Below are 25,527 nucleotides of genomic sequence, written 5' to 3'. Positions count from 1 at the left end.
TGGCAGCTGGCAAGCTTGTGTGCCCTTGCTAATATCAGGCTTGGGCAGAAGACCAACTTATTATGAGTTTCTGTCTCCTTACGAAGGAGAACTTTACAATAGTGTTTGTATATAAAGACCTCTTTTTTAAACAAACGTGCTTTGAAGAGATCAGGGAATGATGGAAAACTATAGTCAAACACCGGAGTTGCCTTAGCTTCTTTTATTTAGATCCCTCTGCCTTTAATCTACAATGCTCTGATATTTGCTCTTTATAATGGAATGAAATTGCTGTTACTTCGGTGGGCTGTTTGTGTTTAAATCGGTAAAGTGGGGGAGATTCTGGATAGAGGAACCTTTTAGTCTTAAGGGAGATGAATTAATACAAGTTCAGTAAGATATTGCATGTATAAATAATAGAAGACAATAGTATTTATATCCGTATATAGCACATTTACCTACAGTACATACAGCAACATTATATGTTGAGGACATAGTTTTTGCTTCTCTATACGTAGCTGACTTGTTCCTCCATTTTATCAACCTCATGCTCTGGGAGCAGCAACGTGTCCAGCAGAATGGCTGACGAAGACTGGATCGGCGAGTTTCGGAGTCTCATTGGACTCTGGTACATAAGAGGATTAATCCCATTTCTCATCCCGTGCTTCATAAAGAGCTTGGAGTTCTCTGCCACTGAATTTCTGAAAGAGATCCTGCTGCAGTTTTTCTCAGAGGCCTTCTCTGTCTTTGTGGTCCGATAATTGCAAGTGATGTACCTGCTGAATGCTGCCCTGAATGTCTTGTTGAAGAGCGTGTAGACCAGAGGGTTCACCCCTGAAGACACATATCCTATCCAAACAAATATCTCCATGAGCCTTTGAATAACCTCCTTGTTACAGGACGTGCACAGCACTGAACTTATGTTTGTTATAAAGAACGGGCACCACATCAACAGGAAAAGAAAAAATACAATCCCCAGAACTTTTGAGGCCCTCTGTTCATTGGTGATGGACTGCATCGACCTCTTTCCAACGGTGGACATCCTACGTATAAGCATGTCATCATTTGTGTTGGCCAAAGCCTTGTCTTTTCTGGAGCTATCCAACATGGCCACCTTCTCGGGTGATGAGCCAGGCGTTACATCCCTTTGAAATACTGTGGACACAGTGGACCAAGTGAAGCGCTGGGGCGGCTTGTTGATCAAGTAGGCTTTTTTACGTAGCACTTGAATGGTCAGAAAGTAAGTGACTATCATAATCGCGAGTGGGATGAAGAAGGCAGCCAGCGACCCATAGAGGATGAAGTCACTAAAATCTTCAGGCATCAGAACACATGTGATGTTAGTGGAGTTGCCACGTCCATCTTTTATACCTCGGATCGGGATGGGAATGGCAATACCTAGGGAAGAAAAGTGGAAATAGTTCAGCTCGATATCAGTGCAGTTTCAACAGATGCAGGTGAGGGTGATCTGTGACATTCTCAGTGGTGGCAGCTCACTGAACAAGGAGCAACGGTCTCAAGTTACAGCAGTGGAGGTTTAGCTTAGATATTAGGAAGAATTTTTCCACTAGGAGGGTAGTAAAACCCTGGAACAGGTAACCCAGAGAGGTGGTGGACTCTGCATATCCTTGGAGGTTTTCAAAACCTGGGTAGAGAAAGTCAGCAAACTTGGCATTAAAGGCTTCCCTAAGATTGAGGGGTGACCCCAACTCTATATAATTTGGGAAGAAAGAGATTAATATTCAGTTTGGCTGTGGAACAGAGCTCCTTGGATATAACTCATGTTAATGATTTGGACTCCAACCACCTCAATTAGTGTGGCTTTTTTACATAGGGAAATAACTTTTTTTCCTGAATGGAACCACGGGAATTTCTGCACCTCTGATCCTATAAATACATAACACTGCTCTTTCTCTGATCTTCCATCACACGATCAGACTGGGTTAACAGACTTTTTCACCTCACTCGATGATTTAGAATATACAAGTAGTTAAATAGATGCCAGTATTCTGCTATGTATCTTCACTGTGCGCTGGCAGGTTAAAGCTTCGTTGGATAGTTAGGGTGTCTAAGTTGAGCTCTTTTGCCTTAGCTGTTTTAGTCAACGGGCTTGTCTTTCTAAATGTACTTGTTTATGACTTAAATCACAGACAGCACTTCCACTGCGTCAAGGCCCGACAACAAAAATAGGTTCCTGTCTGTCTGATAAACTTTCCTTGTGCTACTCTCCCCAGTATCTTTCAGGGTGATCTAGGGATTTAACCGTTTTTGAGGTCCCCAGCCTTGTTTCAGCGGAGTCTGAAAGTAGCAGGCAGCAAAATGGCCTAGCCGTCAGCTTTGCAGCCCTTTCCTTAGTAAGCGACACACCTCATGAAGGAGAAAGCAGAGACTCAATCAAGTTAACCTCAGAGTCGAAATGCCCAAGTTCAGCTGCGGAGCCCTTTATATGGAAGACAAGGAATGCAAATGTACGGAGCTGATTAATGGCAGTAAATCAGGGCTGAGAAGGTCAGTATCTAGGCTTCTTGCCTCTATAGAGCAGTTTCCTTTTTCATGACAAAGTGGCAATAAATCTTTTCGCTTGTCATCAGCATTCTCTTCTAAATTCATATAGGAAGTCTCTGTTTTTAGGAATTCATACGTAGGGCGAGAAGAGTTGCAGCTTGTCCCTGGTGCTGCATCAGTGACCTGGGTGATGCAAAAAAGACCGTTCTTGCTCTGGGTGGCACTGTTATTTGTGTCTCTAGTGCTCCTGCTGCCGTACCGTACTGCCATTGTGAGCTAGTTGTTTGGACTAAACATTTTAGCTCTTCTGGTCCCTTCATCTGATACTGTCTGCAGTTTACATTTTATGCCCAAATCTAATAAACATTTAAGGGTGGGCATTGTGCCATATGCAAAGTTTTAAGTGTAATATAAACCAATATACATGTGCCTCTCACTTGGAAGCAGATCTTTCTTATGCTTCAACCTTGACTTTAGGAGTTTGCTTCAGGCTAGTTGCTGCTTTTTTATTTGAATTTGAGAGACTCCTTTCCCCTCCTTCTTGCATATGACTTCAGAAAGTTGACGACTCCAACCATTTAAGAGTAGAGCTGTCAGGATTACTGCATTTTATTATCCTTTTCCTGAAACAAAGTTCTCAACCTCAGGCTCCATTTTTTGCTCCTTGAAGTATTTAGAAGGGAGGCACCAATTCAACAGCATCCGTTTCAGCACTTCACATTTGTACTTCTAGGAGCTACTGGATCGACTACACTCAGACCTGAAGATTTGCACCCCCAGAATAGGTCCAGCCAGAGCAGCTGTTTAGCCAGCATTCCCATCTGCTTCTGAGGGTGTCAAATCAGTGGTTTGGGGAGTACTTCTAGGCATAAGAAAACATTTTGAAAGCCATTCCCACTCAATCTGTGACCCCCTTCAAAAAGCCTGCTAGCAGATGACTATTCATATGGATTTTGAGAGGTAATGACCTGTGCTGTATGAAATGGCCTGAGACCCAGCACAGCTGATGCAGGTTACCATCCAGCAGGACTTCGCCATTTGAACGCTGCACTAGTTTTGAACTACTGATCTGGAAATGAATCCCCATTCCCAGTCTCCAAATCACATACCTATTGAAATGAGCCATACCACAGTGATTTTGATGATCGCTGTAGCCCAGGAATTATACTGATTGGCCAGGATTGGTTTCTTTATGGCAATATAACGATCTAGTGAGATGGCACAGAGGTGCATGATGGACGCAGTGGAAAAGAGGACATCAAGGAACAGCCAAACGGGGCACATTTCTGGTGGAAGAGGCCACTTGTTATCTGAAAGAGCAGGAAAGACATTAGTTTCTTTTGCTGATATTCTTTGAGTGTCCAGTGTGCATTTTCTCTATCACTTCATTTCATCGAAAGATCTCTATTATTTGGAAACTGCACCTTGTTCTACACCTGCCACAAAACTTTGCTCAGCTGTTTTTCCTTCTGTTCTCCCTACCCCAAGAAGATGCAGAACTTACTAACGTTGTTGCCATCATACTGATCCTCTTTGCTGGCAGACCTCTTTCTTTCCCTTTCGCTTTGTGTTTTATTTAGGCTGTAAGCTCTTTGGGGCATCTTCTATTGGTTTATTTGTACAGGGTTAAACAAAAACAGGCCTTGACTTTGGTTCCTAAGAAGTGCTAGGTAGTAAACGTGATTGGAGAGAAACCACGTGATTGCACTTCAGGTGTATGATTTCCATAAGTCCCAGCAAATTGGAGATGTATTAAATGAAGGAGACAATGAGCAATGCTTTCTAGCACAGCTGTAGCTCAAGTCCTAGTGCTAGGGCTGAGCTTGGATGTCTGGTTCCTACCCTTGTATAATAAAAAGATCAGCTGTGTCATGGCACAAAATGTAGACTCGCCCCTGCCCTGGCTACACAGGGCTCTGCCATCCCTGAGTGTCTAACTACCCAGAAAAGATTATTGGTCCCTACCCCCCCTTCATTTTTCACAAGTAGTTGCCTAAGCTTTTTAACACTTCAGTCTTAAATCACATTTTTGACTGGGGCTAATCTGTTTTTAATGGTGTCTGGGTATAGAGCACAACTGTCCGCCAACTACTTTGTTTTTGGGACAGTGACATTCACTTTGTTTTACGTTCAGGCTTTCCAAGGGGTTTGCATATGAGAGCTGTGTCTTCCCCAGTGAAGATCTCCTAAATATTTACTTTACAAAATGGAGTGAATGGACTTTCATGCAACTCTTTTTGAGGCTTTTATCATAAACTAATTGATCTTCCTCACAAGTGGTTTGTGTCATGAGCCAATGTTGCTGGGATAGTGCTCAAGTCTATGATGCATTTTGGTGTTCTGCATGTATTAACCCGTAGATCTGCAGGTGCAGCTGATGGGCTGCCAGCGTACGCACCTCTTTGTACAGTGATGGGGTTTTTGTGGAATTTCATATTTAACCCTATTTATATAACAGTGAGTAACCAATGACAGACTCTGCTGAGAGCCGAATAAGCTGGCATAGTTGGAGAGCATTATCTTTTCAGTAATGCAATGTTGCAGAAGTTTAAGTCATTTAAGATTAGAGTGCGATTCCTTCATGTTGTGACTGTCAGAATTGCACAGAGAAGCAGTAACTCGCTCCCAATTTTCAAGCAAGGGAGGATGGCACATTGCATTGGGACGAGCAGTGCCTATGACTGCACTGGTCTGTCCTGTACATATGGGAACAAGGGCAGCACTAAGGGGAGGCTGAGAATAAAACTGTCCCTCTCCCAAAGCAGCAGACTCCAGGTCAGTGCAGTAAAAGAGGGGAGACAAGGGAAGACTTGAATTGGTTGTTATAACTGAACTGACTGTACGTTGTGATGTTTGGGTGTGTGATTCCCAAATATCAGAAACTTGGATACAGGAAAAAAAGCATCTAAAGCTCATTAAATTAGCTGGGATGCAATGTGAAAGCCACATTGCTAATAAAGCATTAAATAAACAAGGATTCTCTTTTAATTTTTCTCTCTACAATTTCATCAGGCCTTAAGATGTGGTACCTTTTATAAATCTCTAGGGCCCTTAATGCAGTCGCTCCACCAGCCACGTGGAAGTCAGCATGCCAGAAAAAGTACTACTTAACAGAACCAGTTAATTTAATGCATTTGAATGATCTCTCTACTCTCTAGGAAGTCGAGAAGCTTTCTGTGGCTTGTGCTAAATAAACTTTTAACAATTAAAAAGCTGAAGTGTGGTTGGCAGAAGTGCGTATTTTACCTAGTAAAGGTGTATACAGATAATACGGATAGCTAAATTTCAAATGAGCAACTCTTTAATGCCTTCTACAGAGGGAATTGAAGCCGCGCAGTAAAATGACTTCTGTTTCTTGGCAGCTAACCTCCTCCTGACAACAGAAAATTCTCAGATGCCTTGCAGTGGAGTTTTGCCTTTCCATGTTCTGGACACGGGTGGATTTCTGCGGTAGTCACTTGATGCAATGTAGCCTTGTATTACTTGAGTGGAGTTGCAACATTTGGGATGGTTGCAGCTTAAATGGAGAAACCTTTTCCTGGTGTAAATGCATTTAATTTGCTTCAAAATAGGTGTGGCGAGCAGCAGTCCTCCGAGTTAAAGCTGGTTCTTAGTTGGCCAGCGTTTTTGTTTTAAACAAAATAACTGCCTTAAAATTGTAATCCCAAAAGCCAATTTAGCAAGGTAAGTTGTTGATATGGCATCTTTTGCTTTCTCCCCTGTGCCTATTGGATTTAAATGTATTTCTGTGTCCCTATGTGTGTTTAAAGTGTAAATGTCCAGAGCCAAGCACTGGAAGCCCAGTTCAGGCTGTGTTTTCTTTTTCATAATCTAGAAAACTCACTACAAAAACACGAGAAAACGAGTGTTTGCCACCCAGTTGGGTGCTGCCAGCAGGCCCTCTTTCATTGTCTGGTCCTGCCAGTTGCCCACAGGATCTTTTTGTACATACCTAATATTATAAGTGTAAATTAAAGTTATACAAGTGGAATAAACTTGTCCTTTATAGAATTATGGCCAATACTGGGAGATGCTTCCAAGCAGGAGGTCTTGAAGAAAAATGCGTCTGTTTTAAAAAAAAAAAAAAAAAAGAGCTAAATTCTGCCTCCCAGAAACAGGTTTAGCACTTGTGTTGTCAGTCACCTTATTTCACCTGGTACTTGGAGATTGTTATGAACTCCTGGAGTTTGGTTATTAAGACGTGGAACAGGCTGACTTTCCCCAGTGTTCAGAAAGTAGGTTCAGGCCTTTGAGCCAAATGCTAACATTTAGTTTGAAAGTAAGACAAATATGTAAAATAATGGAGCTAAGCTGCAGGGCTCTTGACGGGCTGCACTGAATTTTGGTTTTAAGAAATTCTTATTCTCCCATCACGTACATCTGTTTTGTTCAGTGTTTTGTATCTTGTTGTGCTGGTGTAACTTATTCTGTAGTGAGTCCTGGCTTTTGATAATTGGAATATTGATTTCTTTTTTATTTTAAGTACATGGATGGGGTTTTTTTAGGTGCTCAGATTACTTTTATCATTCTTAAAATGCTTTCTGCTCTGGCGCTTCCCCTTTGTGCTTTTAGATTTGTCCTAAGATGGATACAGTGAGTTTTAACAGCAGTTTTCTGGTCTTGCTTTATTTAGGAAATGAGAAGGGCAGCTTTATTGAGTATATGGGATTCAAGATTATCCTTAAAACTAGGTTCAGTACAAAAGAACTGCTTCCTCTCATTTAAGCCAAAGAGATGTTCTTTGAACACTCATGATGGCAAGGCACTGATTTGTGGGTGTGTAGACTTGAAACTAAGAGTGGCCTTCTAGTAAGGTTTGAAAATAATTAGTTTTATCTGTATAGTAATGTGACATGTGGGCAATAGAAATGTTGTTGCCTGTAACAGCTTTCATTATATCAGTCACTTTGTTGATATAAGGTTTTTTTACTGCGATGGAAGTTTGACTTTTTCATATTGTAAAAACCCAGGCATCAGTTTATAAGCAGCTGCACATGTAGACTTTCAAGTCTGGGTTGTATTTGATGGCAGTAAGTGATGCCGAGGACACCTTCAGCTCCGATTTCCCACCCTGCTTTTCTTGCTTTCATATTCAACTTGGGCACTTGAACTTTGGCTTTATTTTTTGTATCTGCTCCATTGAAATCACAGCATGTCAAAGGTGGGAGGTATTATTTACTAAAGTAGCTTTGTATCAAAGCGAATCAGAAAACTTCTCTATATTAACGTTTTCCTATACCTTCTTTAGTTTCCTTCAGACCTGGAAACACAGTCAGACCACTTTTGCTAGTCAGATAGCTAGTCTCCTTAAAAATGAATTGTTCTCTGCCTCCTCTGCATTTCTGCAAATGAATGGCAGGTGAATGTTTTGCTGTGGATTTTCTCCGAAGGAGATAATAGAAGAGATACTGCGATTTCTCATGGGGGTGGACAGTTCTCAGCTCTCAAAATCAACATTACCTTGCCTAGTATTTAAGGGGCACATTTTGAAGGTACAAAATGGCAACTAAGGAATGCAATCTCCAACCAACCCTTCCTCCCCACTAAAATCTTACCAATTGAACTTCCACCCATGACCTCATAAGAAGGGGATCTGAGACCACCTGCTTTAAGAATGTGCCAACTCCACTTGTAGACAGCTCTGCTAGCTTTCAATGTGATATTTAAAAGCATGCTCTGACTTCCTAACATGCCGGCCTCTTAATGAAAGAAAAGTGAAGAATTTAGCAGCTAATAAAAGCAATTAACTATTCGTACATTCTGATGTTTCTAAGCCCTTTTAAATTAAAGTCTCCACGTACATTCAGTTAATGTTAAAATATGGTTCACTCAATCTGAAATGTAAACTTATTTCATTTAAGCATGCCATTGGAGTTATGAAGTCGCTACAGCAAAAATATCCAAAGTGAGCCACTTTTATTCCAAAAAAAGTACACTTCTTAAAGGAGTCATTTTTGCAAGGCTTTCCTAAGGGAGTGGAGTCAGTGCTGATAGTCAGTTTTACATTTTAAACATTACTGCATATTTCCACTAAACATGAAAGTAGTTTCAGTACTGCTAGATTTTGATTCACACCTTTCTCCTCTTTTATATCCTTCACATAATTAGATGTCAGTCAAAAAGCAGAAGGATAATATTTATATTTTATATTGAGAAACACCCCCACACCATTAGGGGAAAAATATTCTTGTGGGGAAAATGCAGGAAGGTGGATTTCATTGCTGTCTTTGCCAGTGATTTTATTCCTTGTTCAATTAACTTGAACTTCAGAGCTCTAGACTTGCGAGGTGCTTCAGCGTCCATGTTCTTGTTTCGTTCCTGTAACCCTTAACAATTTGCTCTGGGTCTGAACTTTCTGTAAACACCTTGATATCTTCCACCAATTGTTGAAGAGGCAGAACATTTTTCCCCATTCACTGCCAAGGAAATGTCTCATGGAAGTAATTCCAGTGTTTACCTCTGCTAGGTTATACGGAGCGCTTGTGGGAGCCTCCCCGCACCTACTGCATGGTGGCTAGTTCTACGGTTTTCTTAAAAGGTCCCAAAAGACGCTTTTGCTGATTTCAGAATTGAGATTCTTAGCATGCTTCAACCTTGGTTATGACGGTTTTAGTTTTGGATTAATTGAAAGATTAAGCAGCAATAAAAAAAAAAATAAGAAAGTTAGAAAGGCAAAACTAATTACTAGGGAAATTAGAGAAGTTCAAAAAGGCAGTGTGTTAACTTCCCACTGTACTTGATCCCTAGTCAAGATATTGATTTTATCATTGTGTTTGATGAATATCTATATCTGTTTTAAAAAATTCTGATTCTTTAGTACATCAGTGTAATCCATTGTTTGTCTCGCCAATCTACATATGAAGCAATGAAATCATTCCTATTTAAGTCATCTTCAAAAAAGCCACAGCAGAAGCGCGCACGGCACGGCACGGCCTGTCAGATTCCAGCGAGTCTGCAAATTCTGCTAAATACCTTGTCACAAGGACATGAAAAAGGACAGGAAAGGATTTTCTAAAAAAAAAAAAAAAATACTTATGAAAATGTACAAGTGATTCAGGTTGTTCATGAACATTGACCAGTGGAGTTGTCATTTTTATTGTATAGAAACTATTGCTTGAGAAGAATGCTATTCCTTACTCCCCATTTGCTTAATTATTTGATTCTTTTGTATGAGTGACAGTGTATCTAGAGGAACTGAATGCTACACATTTTATGACTTATCAGGAATTGTTACCAAATCAAAACTATCTCTTGTTGACTGACTTATTACTGCATTTAAGAGTCAGTTTGTGCTTGCTGGGTCCCTGTCTGTCCCCTTCTCCCTCCTGCCATGTCAGGCAACTCCTAGGGATTTAATATAGAAATACAGAATTCCCACTGACTGATCATTAGTTCTGGGTCAGCGGCACACTGTACCTCAAAGGCTGACTTGCAATCCTGGATATACTCTTCAAGTTAATTGGAAAAAAAAAAAAAACCCAGAAGCACTGCAGCTCGCATCTGGCGTCTGTTCTGGGGTATAATTTAAAATTGCATGTCCACTTCTTTTTAAAGCGGCACTTTTAAACAAAAATAAATGTAAAGGCTGGATTCCCTGTAGGGATGATATCGAACTGCATCTGAAACAGTTGCATCCTTGGAAATAGGAAGACGACTTTGGTTTAGCCGTCGTGAAATAAACTAGAAAATGTCAAAGGCAGAGCATAATCTCATTAAAATCGCTTTTTGTTCCATGCAAGTCCAAGCAAATGGCAACCTGAATCTCTTACATCAGGTGCACAGATGGCCTGAAATTGAGCTAGCCGGGCAGATGGAGCCGCTCGACGGCGTGCTGCGGCTCTCGCCATTTCTCTTGGGCAGCCGAAAATCAGTGTTGCTAAAAGGGACACCAGGCGAATTGTTGCTGCCCGTGGTCACAGGGATTGCGTCTGAAACGCACCTGGGTAGTAAGTGAGACAGCAAGCTGTCCAACGCAGGTGCTGCCACTTGTCAAGAAGCTTTTCACTGTTTAATTTAACCAGAACAAGCTATTTCGTTTTGTGACAGTCTTAGAGGGAGAACTTGTATTGTGAGTCTAATTTCTGATGAGTTCAGATGCCCCAAAACGTTGTGCTGTTTCGAGTGTATATATTCACTCTATCTTTCCCTCTCTCCAGAGTGCAGTATCTGTAGTTTGTCTTTAGTCAAAGTAATAAACCTTTTTGGTGGCAGGAGGGGGTGGGAGGAAGAGACTATTTTTTCTCTTTTGAGTGGAAGGGATGAATAACGCTGTTCATAGCAGATCTGGTTAAACTGGGATCTTGTATGAACGTGTAAATTAAGCTTAGAGATGGGGGATTGGGGACTGCTTAGCCAGGTGGTCCTTAAAAAAAAGAAAAAAAAAGGAATATAGTGTTCATCATGGGGAAGTAAGTAAGCAGTTGTGCTATTTACACTGTATTCACCTTGTTGGTAATGCTGATGGGGAGCCTGTTGGTAGGAATAAAGCAAAGTACTCACCAAACAGTATGACAAGGAGGGCAATTGGCATCACAAACAATCCCACCAGCAAATCTGCCACTGCCAAGGACATTAGGAAGTAATTGGTGGCATACTGCAACTTTTTCTCCAGGGCCACAGCCAGTATAACAAGTATGTTCCCCCCGATGGTGGGGATTATAACCAGGAGGATCAGGAGAGCTGCCCAGCACACTCTGTTTCCTTGTTCGTCACTCGGGGAGCTGTGTTTAGAGTCTCCCGTTACTGCGAGCTGCGTCAAAGACCTGTTGCCATATCCAGACACGTTGGAGAGGTTTAAAGGGTAGGACATCCTTGTGCCCAGCAGAATGTATTCTGGAATTGGGTGTTGCTCAGACATTTTGTACCGTATACCAACTTGCTGTGCCTCTCTGGTCCAGTACGATCCCGAAGAAAGGCCAGCATGGTCAGTAAGGGAAGTCGGTCATCTGCTGCTGCAAGATGTCATGCCCATGCCCAAGCGTTGGATCCAAACTCGTATCCAGTCCCTTACGAAAGGCACGTCAGTCTTGAAGGCCGGAAGTACTGACTTGTGTCCATCCCTGGCTCCTAAGGTGTAGTGGTCTGGTTATCCTTTTATAGAGAGGCTCTGGCTTCAGAAGCATTGGAGATAATTTGGTTGTGGTGGAAAGCAGGCAGTTTATTAGCTCCGTGGGTCGGCTTGTCGCTGACGAAGAGGTGCAGGAATTCGGGTGTCAAAGGGTTCCCCCTAAATACAGAATATGCAAATTATCGATAAAGAGTGAAAGACAGATGCTTGTCCTGTGTGGGTACAACTCCTCCCCTCTCAGGTATCTAGTCTACCATAGCATGCATGGGCATAGAGCACAGTACCTGTATTTTCCCTGCTCTTCCCACCCAAAGGAGCTACCATCCTCCAAAACATCTCTGCAAAAAACGGCCGAGAAGTCTTTTGAACATCTACAGGCCGTCATATATCAGGTGAAGGTAAGGGAGCTGCAGGCAGTAAAATGCTGGTGGCTATCCAAAGGGAATCATAGACAATTTATGGAATGTAACCATCCAAAGTTACCCATCACCAACATAAGCAAGGGGCAAGTAAAACCCCCTTTTTTATGGAGTTTATCTTCTTGAAGATCGAATCCAGACTTTCACTACACGCAGCTTCCACTAGCACTAAACTCTGCAGAAGATTTTAATGCTTGTGTTACCCTCTAACAGGCAGATGCTTACAGCAGCCATCTGCTCAGCACAGCACTTAAACATTAGCTAGACTTGGCTTGTTGTGCTTTTTGTTGTTAAATGCCTTACCTTCGTTTTTCTCTTGGATTTTGGTAGACTGCCGTTCAGTGCTCATGAGAGAGAGATTTCTTTTGCAGTTTGATCTTTCTTTCTGTCACATGCTGGATTTGTATCTTGATTGCTGTGTTGAAGATAAGCTTCTCGGTTCTGGCTTTTATTTTATGCATATCCTTTTGTTCACAGCTTCTCATTTGTTTTCTCTAAAAGTCTTCAAGAAAAAAAAATCTCTGTTTCAAGAAACCAGTTCTTCTTGCGTGTGTTTTCTTCCAACTCCTCTTGATTGGAGTGCAGTGGGGGATTAATTCTCATCGCATTGTTTAAAAAAAATAAGTTCTTGTCTTTGCTTTTCCTCCTCTTCAGTTCTTCTAATTTGACTTGGGCACTTTATGCATGTGTCCCAGCTCATCGTTTGCATCTCATTCTGCCTGCCGTTTCCTCTGCGTTCGTTAGCAAAACTTGCAGTCTGCTGGTGTCGTTGTTTGTTGATGGACTCATTCCAGTGCATCCAGCTCCAGTGCGTGAAAGCAAGGAAATAAATGAGTGGGGGTTTTTTTCCTCCCTACAGCTGGAGAAGAGCCAAGGAGCGTTATTTCCTTTTGATTTTCATTCAGTCCTCCAGACCTATAGCGTACACCCCTTGTCACTGCTCCTGGATGGGCAGACCCAGTAAGCAGGCGCTCTTCACACTTCAGTGTGTAACTGCTCATCATAGCTTGCTTGCTCTGAAAGAAGCACAGTTAACCTTAGGAAAATCAAATGTAGGGTAAACCCTGCTGTAACTTTTTAGGCTTTGCAGTGTTTGATGCTGTTATATTCTAATTCAGCATTTGAAGCCAGCTGCTTTTCATTACTGTTCTTGTCTCCCGGCTCCAGCAAACACGTGCAAAGTCACTAACTTGATCACGCTTTCTGCCTCTCCCCTCACCCTCCAGTAAAACAAAAATTGAATTTACTTGCAAGGAAAGCCACACAGGCAAGTGTGTAATCAGACATCGCTTGGGTCATAGGTTCATCGAGTCAAAGGCCAGAGGAAGTCATTAGACCATCCAGTCTGACCATCCTGTATCTCACAGGCCATTAAATTCTGTGAATCACAAGGCTTTATTAGGATTCAGGTTTTCAGTGAGTCAGTTTGTTTTAAAAACAACTGCATTTGCTTCATGGAATGCACATAGTTTGGGGCTGAAGAGAAAAATCTGCTGCTCATGGAAATATTTTAACAACAAAAAAATATATATATACACGAAATTCTTTGGACTCTAACAGTGACAGCTCGAGAAAAATGGTACGTTTCAGGATAGCTGGATGTCAGTGAAAATATATTTTCCTTTTAATGCTTTCCGGGTAAGCTGATCACAATAAAATTTGTTAAAGTGGCTGTGTGCTAGCCACATCCTGGTTTTTGTCCCCCAGCATCTTCAGATAGGTGCACAACGGAGGTGGACTACTTGAATCGGGTTTGGGGTGTAATCTGTTTGTAGTGCATTTTCCCCCCTAGTGTTAAAAACATAAGCACGCTGGAGGTTTATTACAGTGATTACATTGTGAATAGCATGCTGATGTGTTTTGCACTGATTACACCATGAGTAATGCAGAATTAAATTAAACTGATAATATAATGGCTTGTCCTTGCTGCTAGGAAGCAGCTTAGCTTGGGCTGTTAATATGTGAACTGCTAAAGAAAAGATCCTATTATCTGATCCTCGGACTACTTATCTTTTTAGTTGATTAAATAAACTTCTGGTCTATAAGTTTTACATTTAACATTGATCCCTCCCCCATGTTGATTTATCAATAACTTATTCAATAAAGACGTACGTATCATTTTAGGGACCTCCCATAAGTACACTTCTACCAGGCTGTAATTGGTTGAAGTATTCCATTTCACTAATGCAGTTACCAAAGTTCTGTAAAACAAACAGTGGAGAATTACTTGCACTTTATAACCTTGCTACATGGCCCATGTGCCTCCTTTCTACATTTGTTGAAAGTCCTTTTTAATTTCTAGTAAAATGGATCCCTGTTGCTTTGTATTTTTTGTTTTTAGAAGTAATTGGGGTGGAAGGTCTCATCTATCTGTAGATCTTAGGTTTCTCGTAATAACTATCTCTGATACTTTTTCTCGGGGGGGGGGGGGTGAAGGAAAAAAAAAAGATTATTCTTTACGCAATGAGTCCAGCTGCAGTAACCCTTCCCCTCTAACCACAGTATATCTTCCTAAAGTATTTGAAGGACAAAGAATACCACAAAGAGAAAAACAGAACTAAAATTAATACAAAGAGATCATCTACCCCAGCGTGATCAGTTATACCCCATTTTCTCACAGGCTTTTTACTTGGCCTTTAGCTTTTTGTGTTTCGTGTGTTTTGTCCTTTTGTTTCGGGCTGGGGTAAGAGGGAGGTGATTTTCTTGGTGAGCATAATTAGATCAGTTTTTAACAGGGAGATCTCTAGGCCTCATTAAGGGTGGATCAAGTGCTATAAAACACCCCTGAACTTATTTGCAAGCAGAAAGCAGAGGCTGCTTCTGAAAATCCTGGTTTATTTTAATTTGTGCAGTTAAGTGACTTATGTGAAGGTTAAGAGTAGCTAGAGCACGTGGGGAGTGAGTGAAGAGCAATGGAAGAAGCAGTGCAGACAAGTAGAAGACCCATTCATGTGCAGCCTAAGGCCAAAGTAGATTGTGCTGGCACCAGCAAACTTCAGAGCCAAAAGCAGTGCCCTGGGAAGCTCTAGATAGGAGAGAGAAAAATAAAAGAGCCGTATCTATTCTGTCACCACTTGCCTCGGTGGAATTTTTCTGGAGTGACATTGCTGTGAAGTTTGCGTAGACAAACCCATACTGTGCGTTCACTAGGCAAGGAGAACATCAAATAAGATGGAAAATAATTCTCTTTTTAGGTAGACAAAAGCAGCCTCTTTGCATAAATCCAGCCTCCAGGTCTCTTGTCTCCCAGCTGCTGACTTTTCTCATGGACACACATGGACTGAAAGCAGATGGTGGGGAAATGTTGGTTGCTACTGATGGAGGCTGAGTTCAGACCAGTAATACTGCTTCTAAGTGCTCCTTTATGGCCCTTATTTAGTAATCCAAGACGCTTGCAATATGCTCCAGGCCCCCAGCAGCTTGGGATGCTGCTTCCAGCTTTTCCAGCCTCATCTCAGGTTTTGCTTTCTTTTTTAGCCCTTGAGGAATATCATGGGTATAATCTTGGTTCTATTGAACACAAAGCCAGCGCTCCCGTTGACCTCCAGGGAGAAAGAACTCGCCCCTTTTTTTTGAGTACATGGGAAAATCTTATTTTTTTTTCATCGTTGATGCTTGACAGAGCTATTTTTCTCTTCCCCTTGGAGGATTCAAGGACAACCATCTTCCAGTGATGGAACTGATGTCAGCCTGCCTGAATCATTCACAGAAAAAATACTTTCCAGAAGAAAACCACACCAGTGTGTTAAATGATGCGGTAGGGGTAAGATTAATCCCCTAGACTTGCCTGGGTTTATGCATGTTCCCATAATAAGGCCAGGAGTTGGCCACACCTATTGAAATTCAAAGATCAAAATCAAACCTTTGGGGGAAAATCAAAAGCATCTAGCTAATCCTCATCTTAAGTCTAGGCACATCCATTATTGATATGAGTCTATTGAACTAACCTTAAATCATTTCAGTAGGGGAAAATGTCTGACTGATAGGAATATAATTCATTGAACCTGACTTCCCAGTTCTTTTTGCAAAGGGGCTTTTGCAGCCCGCAGGTGGTTTCAAACAAGGGTGCTTGTTCTGGGAACTTCTGTTATGGATCTGTCTCATCTGGGAAGCATCTCTCTTGCAGTGCAAGAAGGGCCACCTTTCTTGCTGGAGTGAGAATTGAGTGTGGAGTGCTTTTGTGGGTTGGGGTGTGATGATGGATTGCAGAAATGGGGACAGTTACTCTCCAGCCACTAGGAATGACTCACTTCAGAGCCTTTTGAGAGTGAGATTTTTTGCCCTGTATTATATTATTCTTGGGCTTTTTTTTTTTATTTAAAAAAAGCAAATCAGAAGAAAAGCCCTGTCTTTGGTAGCAAAACTGGAGGAAATTGTGATACCTAATTGTCTGTGATTTATCCTGAAATAGATACCTGTACAGAGTGAAAGAGGCTTTTACATGCATCACTGGGGACAATGAGCTTTTCTTGGTAGAGTGACTGACAAAAGTGGTGTTCATTGAGGGGGCAGTGAGCGTGCATACAGCCCTCCCTGTGATTCTGTGCACACTGGTGATCCCAGTGGGCTAGAAAGCTGAGCTTTTGTGGGGTTTGCTGGATTTGCACCTGCCCTGAAAGGCTTTCCATAAAGTGCATCCACCTGCCCATCAGCAGGGTTTTGGGAGAGGGTCACATAATGAAAAGGTGGCGTACAAGGGGGAAGGGGGTGCTATCTCCAAAGAGGAGTATACCTCCTCTGCTCGGGCCTGTAGGGTTGCTGTCAGGAAAGCTAAGGCGGACATAGAGCTAGGACTAGCGTCCAAGATCAAAGATAACAAAAAGTCCTTTTTCAAATGTATAGGGAGGATGAAGAAAACACCAGGAAATGTGGGGACCCTGCAAGATCCTCTGGGCAATCTGGTTGTTGCGCCAGAGGAGAAAGCAAACCTCTTTAACCAATTCTTCACCTCTGTTTTCTTGGGCAGGGACCGGGACTCCCCCCACCGTGATGCAAGACGGACTCGAGGGGAATGTCTCCAGACCTCGGGTTGGGGAGGACCGGGTCAGAGAGCTTCTGGAGGGGCTGGACGTGTTCAAATCAGCGGGTCCAGATGCTCTCCACCCCAGGGTGTTGAGCGGGCTAACAAAAACAGGATGGGCTTCAATACTGACAAGTGCAGGGTGCTGGGGGCAGTAGTAACCAGCAGCACACTTCTAGAATGGGAAACTCCCTTCTTGAGAGCACGGAGGCAGAAAGGGTCAATAATGACTCCAAGATCCCTTCTTGAGAGCACGGAGGCAGAAAGGGATCTTGGAGTCATTATTGACCAATTATTATGGCGAGGTCACGGTTGGCAGGACTAACCAGACCTTGTCGTGCATCCACAGATGCATCTCTGGCAGGGACAAGGAGGTGATCCTCCCCCTCTATGCGGCACTGGTCAGGCCACAGCTGGAGTACTGTGTCCAGTTCTGGGCGCCACTCTTCAGGAGGGATGTGGACAACATGGAGAGGGTCCAGAGGAGGCCACCTGCATGATCTGGGGACAACAGGGCAGACCCTACAATGAGAGACTGCAGGACCTGAACCTGTTCAGCCTTCGCAAGCGAAGGCTGAGAGGGGACCCAGTGACTGTCTATAAACTCACTAGGGGGACCAGAAAGGTTTGGGAGAGACTTTGTTTCCCTGACCGCCCCCCGGCATAACAAGGAATAACGGCCACAAGTTGTTGGAGAGGAGGTTTAGATTAGACATCCGTAAGAACTACTTCACCGTCAGGATGGCTAGGATCTGAAACCAACTTCCAAGGGAAGTGGTGCTGGCTCCTACCTTGGGGGTCTTTAAGAGGATGCTTGATGCCTACCTGGCTGTAGTCATATGAGCCCAGTTTTTCTCCTGCCCAGCCTGGGGGGCGGACTTGAAGATCTACAAGGTCCCTTCAACCCGACTTCTATGATTCTATGAAAAGTTGCTACCTTTGCTCAACCTTCCTCTTTGGGCCATGTGCCCTGTTTTTGTGTCTAACCTGTCTTAACAATTTCTATTTACTTAGCAATACAAAGTGTGCGTGTGCGTATGTATGTGTATATATAAAAAGGGAGCTGTTGTTATTTTACTGCCCTAACAATGTACATGGTACATAGTATAATTACAGCAGCAATCCAAGGGCCATGTTTTGTGGGGGTTTGAGCACTCTTGACTCATAGTATCAAAGAAAATGAGGGCTGGAAGGGACCTCAGGAGGTCACATCTAGTCCAACCCCCTGCTTAAAGCAGGACTTGCCCCAACCATGTCTTCCCACCCAAGACTTTGTCTACCTGGGTCTTCAAAACCTCCAAGGATAGAGATCCCACCACCTCACTGGGTAACCTGGTCCAGTGCTGCCAACCCTCCTAGTGAGAAAATTCTTCCTAGTATCTAACCTCAACTGCCCGTGCTCTCACAGAAGCCTTTGCAAGCTGAAGGCTCTCAAACTTCAAAGGAATGGGCCTGTGCTTGAAGCCTGCTGCTGGGTAGCAGTGATATGAGAGACCAAGCGGAATGACAAAATAACCAGACTTCTGCTTTGTTTTGCCAGCCCTGAGTTAGTCATGATGCTCTGAGGTCTAGTTGGGAGCAGGAGTGGAGGGTAGCACTCGGACACCAGCGCCGAAGGAAGCAAGTCTTGAGGTGAACAGGAATTTCCATGGCAGACGAAACGCATGGTCTGTCCAGCCCAATATTCGGTCTGGCTGGTGCGGAAAAGAACAAGGAAACCCACAATTGACAATGTGGGGCATAACCCAGTGCATTTCCTACTGTTGTTATGCTACAGAATAAGTAGACGAAGCTTCCATATCACCGTTGTTTTTATGCCTTTCCTTATCTCCTTCTTATGCCTTGACTGTGAAGACAACAGTTAAGTCTCTAAATTGGCCTTTCCGTGCATCTGTTCACTTTCACCGTCGCTGAATGTCTCTTTCTCTTGGGAAGGAGGAAAAGAACTGAACTCAGTACTGCCCTGTCCAGGGGCAAAACTGATTTATACGCTTCTTATCTCTCTTCTTAACATCCTAACACTTACTTGACTGCCTTCACTTTGAGCAGAAGTTGACCTGTTAATTGTACCCCTATGTTTTTCTCAATTATTAGTTAATAGAAAACCAATTCCCATTACTCCTTTCAACATGAGTATTGTTGTTGCACTTGGCCTGTTCATTTTACCTGTTTTTTTTCTCCCCCCTCACCTGCTTTTGCCATGTCCCACTCAAATTCTCTTTAGCCCTCTCTACAGTTGACCAAACTAAATAATTTTGACCATCTGTAGATTTTTTTTTTCCCACCTGCTGTTACCTCCTTTTCTCAGATCATTAATTCCATTTTATTTGCTGTAGACCCCGTTCAGAATAGAAAAAAATGTGAATAGTTGTGGCTGATATGTGTTGCATCCACATAAAGCAGAGCTTCTTAGAAGTTCCCGCAACTTATCTGGCCCTATGTATAGAACGGGAATCATTTTAGGGAGGGGAAAAAAAACTACTGTAGAGATTGAGGCTGCATTACACACTGGATAGCAAATGCATACTCCAAGCAGGGAATTGGGATGTCGAAAAGGTTTAAAACTGCTTGAAACTGGAGAAGACCAGGGGATTTACAAAATTGCTTGCCAACAGAAACAAAAAATGTTTAACTTGGTTGCTTTTTCCTCCCCCATCCTTTGTCTGTTTTGTATCTTCAGTTGCTTGGTATGGATTATATTGTCTATAAAGTGCCATCAGCTCTTTCCTTTGTAGAAATGGCACTAGATTTTGTCATTAGGTCTCAGTATTTTTGCTTCGTTAACTCTTTCACAGCTGAAATGAAACCTCCCTGGTTTTCTAAGTCATCTGTCACAGTAGCGTGGGACATCCCGTGTACAGAACTAGTTCCGTATTGGATGATTTATTAAGGTCCAATAGTTTGAAAAGTCATAAATATTTAGAGCCCGCTGAAAAAATGAACTGGGGGAATTAATGAAGAGATTTTCTAAAGTATATTTGGCATTGTTCTTTTAATTTTCTGGCATCTTGCTTTTCGTTTAGCTGTAAGGTCCTTAAATATTTACAGTCTAAAAAACCCGTGTATTTAACATTAGCGATTGTTCAGACACTTCCATTTTTAGTGTTGATCATGTGTACTAGGATGGCGTGCTTTCAGCAGTCTTTGTGTCTGTGCAGGCAGCTGCTTACCTTTTATGTATATTAATGGCTTATTTAAGTATCAATGAGATATACAGGGTAGTAAAGTAAGTCTGTGGCCCAAAGGGTACATAATCTAGAAAACGGAGAGAATGTAACAAGATGCATCATTCTCGTGTTGAACGAGACCTGATGGAAGACCATGAGCAGACTAGACATTGGGAGCTGCAGAGGTGGATCTAAGTCTTTGTTGTACCTTGCAGTCACTTTCCTACGCTTTATGGAGAAAGGAGGTGTAAGAAATGCCATATTGGGTCAGACTGATAGTCTGCCTAGCTAAGTATCCTGCCTCCACCCTTCTTGCCCCATTGCACTTCAGCAGACACCATCACTCCCAACCCCGTTTTCTCTCTTGTTGTCCCATGCACTCAGTGTGTACAGCACGCTTGGTGGCCTTCCTTTGATTAAGGGAGGCTTTTAGTTTCTGGTGGGACTAGGCCAGGGGTGGGCAAAATGTGGCCCGTGGGCCGGATACGGCCTGCCAGGCCATTCTATCCAGCTTGTGGGGCCCCTAAAAAATTTAGAAAATTAATATACATCTGCCCCTGGTTGCCTGTCATGTGGCCCTCGATGGCTTGCCAAAACTCAGTAAGCGGTCCTCCACCCAAAATAATTGCCCTCCCCCGGACTAGGCCCACTGACCCTGCCTAGTAAATAGGCCTGTCTCCAACCTCACCTCATCTGTAGCCCAGCAACATCCCAGGACCTTCTGGTTGATCTGTTCCTGACCTTGGCCATCGACCAGACCAGGAAGGAGATGATGGCTGGAGGGAACGTGAGTAGTTGTGGAGCTGTCTTGCTTTCCCTCGTCTGGGCATGTCCCCAAGCAGAGTGTTGTTGGGAAGTGGGTTCTCTACTTGCTGTCCTCCTTTGGTACCCTAGTTGTTAACATGCACCCCTGTTCCTGCTTTCTTGTGTGTTTCTCACAAAATCAGTTGTTACATCAGTTTGCATTGCAGGGGAGAGGGAGATGCTTGTAATTTCTGGTGGGCCTAGTCCCAGCATTATTATATAACACATGGCCTATTTCTGTCCGTGGCAGCTTTAGAAGGAAGGTATATGAGGAGCATGTCTAGAGTGATCCATCCTCTGTCCTGCCTGCCTTGGCATCAACCATCATTGGTTTATAGATGTCAGGAAGAGAGATCCCTCTGGGTTCTCAGTGAACCCATCCTCCATGAATTAGTCTGCTCCCTCTTTGTACTTGGTTATGCTGTCTGCCTGAAAACCACTGCTCTGCAACCTCCTGTGGCCACATGTTCCACAAAGTGACCGCAGCTGAATGGGACAAGGGTGCACATACCTGTGTGTGTGTGTGTTCTTGGTCTTTGTGCCTGTGAGACCTTCGTAGGCTAAGCTTTTGTGATTTGCTTTTTGCAGCAGAAGCAGTCCCTCTGATCTTCCAGGGAAGCCTCAGTGCATTACCACATCGCAGCGGAGATGTGATGACAAATCAGGTCTCAATAGCAAGGGAAGGAAATTACAGATGAGGGGAGCCCATTCATGATTCACACCTAACCTCCTTTGTCTGAGCAGGGCTCTGTTCACAAACTTGCCATGAATCTACTTTCTGCTTTTCTTATATGAATATATGCATTGTGGATTTAGAGGAAAAAAACCCTTCCTTCTCGTTTCTTAGGATGCAGGGAGGGAATCCTCAGCTTTTGCTCCTCTGAAAAATGTTTGTGTTGGCTTGCAAAACTGATGTACTTCTGGGTGATCCATTTCTGGTAGATCAGCCTCTCCAGGAGCTGACATAATGGTTAAACTAGATCAGGTGGTTTGGATAATGAGGTTAAGATGTCCTTTGAGGTTGCATCAGTCCTGGCAGCTTATTTCAGGAGTTGTTGGAAATCTTTAGCTACATGTACTACTTGTTTCTCTTCAGAGATTTCCAGAGGATTTCATTGGTGAGGAAACCTAATTAAAAAAAAATTAGTCATCTCCCCACTGTTTTTATTGACTCTTAAAGCCATTTCTTTGTTAATGTTTTTGAAACAAGCCAGATCATGCTCTGGAGAATGATGTGTTCGATTGCACAGAACAGGCACCAGAGCGGTAAGACCATACTGTCATGGGCATCATCAGAAGACTCTGCTGGGGTAGGATGAGAGCAAATCTGAAGGGCTGGGAGAGTCGATGAGTCTTTGGCTCTTTCAGCCTTCATTCCTTCTAATGGGGCAATTGTCAGAGGTTGCCAGTTGTGTGGGCAGCTTTTGGAATGTGGACGTTGGCCCACTCAGATCTGAACAACTCAAATTTGGACCGGAGCCTGTAGAGGCACACTGATACATTCGTCCAATATCGAATCGGCACAGATGCAAAGAAAATTTGCTATATCGGAAATCGGCCTGATGTAACCGATAATTGGGCCGATTAAGTGCTCGGGCACGCGCGCAGCCGCAGCACAGCACAGGTGGCGAGGAGCACAGCCTGGCAGCTTGGAGAGCTGCGTGCAGCTGGTAAGTCTGTTGTGGAGGAAGGGGAGGGAAGGAGTGTGGGGAGTAGATCAAGGCCCCTGCGGTGAAGGAGGGAGTGGGGCTGGGGCCCCCAGCCGGGGTGGGACGGAGCTGCAGCTTGTCTGGGGGGTGCAGGGAGGGGGAGGCAGCTCCCATGGTTGTGCACACCTTGGGGGGGGGGGGCATGTGGGGGCATGTGCCTCTGGATCTGTGGGCGGGGGATGAGGGGAGGTTGCAGCTGCTGCCTGGGGCTGGGACAGCACCAGGCTCTTCCTGGTGTGGGGGTGGGATTGGGCAGGGGCTGTGCGGGGAGCGGCTGCAGCTGCCTCCACCCATCCCGAGCACAGCCCTGGCCCAACACCCCTCCCCTTTCCCCCCTCCCAATGTGCTGGGAAGAGCGGCAGGAGCCCCCCCCACACACACACACACACAAGCTGCGGCTTTGTCTTGCCCCACCCCAGCTGGGCAGCGCCTGCCCCAATCCCACTTCCTTCCTCACCACAGGAGCCTTGATCTGCGCCCCACCACCACATCCCTTCCCTCCCCCTCCCCCTCCACCACAGCAGAGTTACCATCTGCATGCAACTCTTCAAGCTGTCAGGCTGCATATTGGAAATGGGATCGGTATTGGCCAATGTGCCTCCTTAAAAATCGGCTGTTGGTATCGACCCCCAAGCTGTATCGGTGCACCCCTAGGAGCCTGCTGAGCAGTCCTCAGACGGTAATGACTGGAGAGTCATTACACTCCCGATTTGTGACCTAGGTCTGCAAGCTGGTGTGATGCATTGCTAGTGCTCTGAGCCCAACTGGTGTTAGAATTTCGTTTGTGTATCAGCCTTCTGCTAGGACGCACATTAAAATGTCAGTAATTTTCCTTTTTTCCTTAATAGTGCAAAGCAGTGTAACATGCTAGCTGTTGTAGGAAAAATGCTGAACCCTAAATATAAGTGCAGAGCATTAAAGGGCTTCCCAGTTCACCTTTTAAATAAATTCCCCTGATTTGATCCCATGTTAAAATAGGAAAAGGTAGAGACTGAAGAATTGTGGAGAGTTTGGCTTGTGGCTGTTTTCCAAGACAAGACTTGCCCATATTGAGATTAGTGCCTGAGAAGTATCCAAAGAGAGCAAGGGTGGGCTAGCTTAGCCAGACTTTATCATGCTGAATAAGACAACTCTCTTGTTGGCTGTTTTCTCCTCGAAGACAATTGCTAAGTGAGCTGCTTGAGCAAAGCTGGTGTTCAGAATTGTTAGCAGCAGAAGGAAGGAATCCTGCATATTAAAGAGAATTTAATTCCCAAAGTCAGTGTTGGATACCTTTCTACAACATTCGTTCTCTCTGGCCTGGTGGGCTCAAGGTAGGAATTACTGGATAGAATAACTGGCCTATTTTATGCATGAAGTCGGGTTAGATGGTCATAGTTGGTCTCTTGTTCATAGATTTTTAGGGTCTGAAGGGACCTCAGTAGGTCATGAAGTCCAACCCCTGGCCCTGGGCAGGAAAGAGCACTGGGGTCAGACAAACCCCAGCCAGGTGCTTGTCCGGTCTCCTCTTGAAGACCCCTGGGGTGGGTTGGGGAGAGCACCACCTCCCTTGGAGCCCATTCCAGATCCCAGCAACCCTTACTGAAGAAGTTCTTCCTAATGGCCAACCTAAATCTGCTCTCCGTCAATTTGTGGCTGTTGTTCCTAGTTACTCCAGGGGTGCCCTGGTACACGGAGCATCTCCTATTCCATGCTGCCCTCCCCTGATGAATTCTAGGCAGCCACAAGATCACCTCTCAGCCTTCTCCTGCAAAAGGTGAAGAAATCCAGGTCCCTCAGTCTTTCCTCGTAGGGCCTTGCCTGCAGGCCTCTGACCATACGAGTGGACACCTCTGAACCCTCTCGAGATTCTCTGCATCCTTCTTGAAGTGTTGCGTCCAAAACTGGATGCAGTACTGCAACTATGGCCTGACCAGTGTCGCGTGGAGGGGAAGCATCACCTCCCTGCACCTGTTTGTCATGCACCTGCTAATGCATGATAAAGCACGGTTAGCCTTATTGATCGCTTCGTCACACGGACGACTCACGTTCATCTTGGAGTCAGCTATGACTCCGAGATCCCTTTCCGCTGCTGTGCTGCTGAGAAGGTCGCCCCACAGCCTCTCAGTGTGTTGGTGGGCCTTTTTGCCCAGGTATAGCACTTTGCACTTGTCTTCGTTGAACTGCATCCTATTTCGTTCTGCCCATTTTTCCAACCTGTCCAGATCTGCCTGGATCCCTTTCCTATCTTCTGGTGTGTTAATTTTGGCCCATAATTTGGCACCATATGCAAACTTGGACAGGGTGCTCTTACCCATCCACCACCACTCCCTGGGTGCAACGCCATAAGCCAATTTGTCCCCCACCTGACCGTGTAATTATCTACATCACAGCTTGTCAGTTTATTTACCAGAACAGAATGAGATACTGTATCGAAGGCCTTCTTAAAGTCTAGGTAGATGACATCTACCTCAACTCCTGCGTCTACGCATTTTATGACCTGGTCTTAAAAAGAAACCAGGTTAGTCAGGCAGGATCTACCTGCATTGAATCTTCGCTGATTTCCTTTCAGCATTATTTCCCCTGCTGGACTCCCACAAATGTGATCCTTAATGATTTTTTCCAGAGTTTTCCCAAGGATAGAGGTGAGACTAACTGGCCTTTAGTTTCCCTTCTTCCCTCCTCCCCTTCTTGAAAATAGGGACCACATTGGCCCTTTTCCAGTCCTCTGGGACCTGATCAGAGCACAACGAGCTCTCAAACGGCCGTGCCAGGGCTCTGCTATGACACTGGCCAATTCCTTCAGCACCCTTGAGTGAAGATCATCGGGCCCACTGATTTGAACACATCCAGCCCCTCCAAGTGCCCCATCACTAAG

General features: G+C 44.1%; 2 protein-coding genes across 3 annotated transcripts in view; one reads left to right on the top strand and one right to left on the bottom strand.

Moving 5' to 3' along the window:
• Positions 1–25,527, top strand: part of PSMD1 (proteasome 26S subunit, non-ATPase 1) — a 115,542-nt gene that overhangs the window by 44,959 nt on the left and 45,056 nt on the right. The window lies entirely within an intron of this gene.
• HTR2B (5-hydroxytryptamine receptor 2B) lies at positions 194–12,986 on the bottom strand. 2 transcript variants are annotated; one of them, XM_090054153.1, is made up of 4 exons: positions 12,274–12,986; positions 10,984–11,710; positions 3,594–3,794; positions 194–1,377 (listed from the first exon to the last, which is right to left on the bottom strand). In XM_090054153.1, the coding sequence occupies exons 2-4, from the start codon at positions 11,339–11,341 to the stop codon at positions 488–490; spliced, it is 1,449 nt and encodes a 482-aa protein (XP_089910279.1). In that variant the 5' UTR covers positions 11,342–11,710; positions 12,274–12,986; the 3' UTR covers positions 194–487. The 2 variants fall into 2 exon arrangements, with proteins under 2 accessions (XP_089910279.1, XP_089910280.1); XM_090054154.1 differs by lacking the exon at positions 3,594–3,794.

This window comes from Crocodylus siamensis, chromosome 6 (assembly GCF_052110815.1).
Source record: "Crocodylus siamensis isolate JL-2025a chromosome 6, ASM5211081v1, whole genome shotgun sequence".
NCBI classification, from domain to species: domain Eukaryota; kingdom Metazoa; phylum Chordata; order Crocodylia; family Crocodylidae; genus Crocodylus; species Crocodylus siamensis.
Note: the sequence above shows the minus strand (reverse complement) of the source record. Positions and strands in the feature narration are given on the sequence as shown.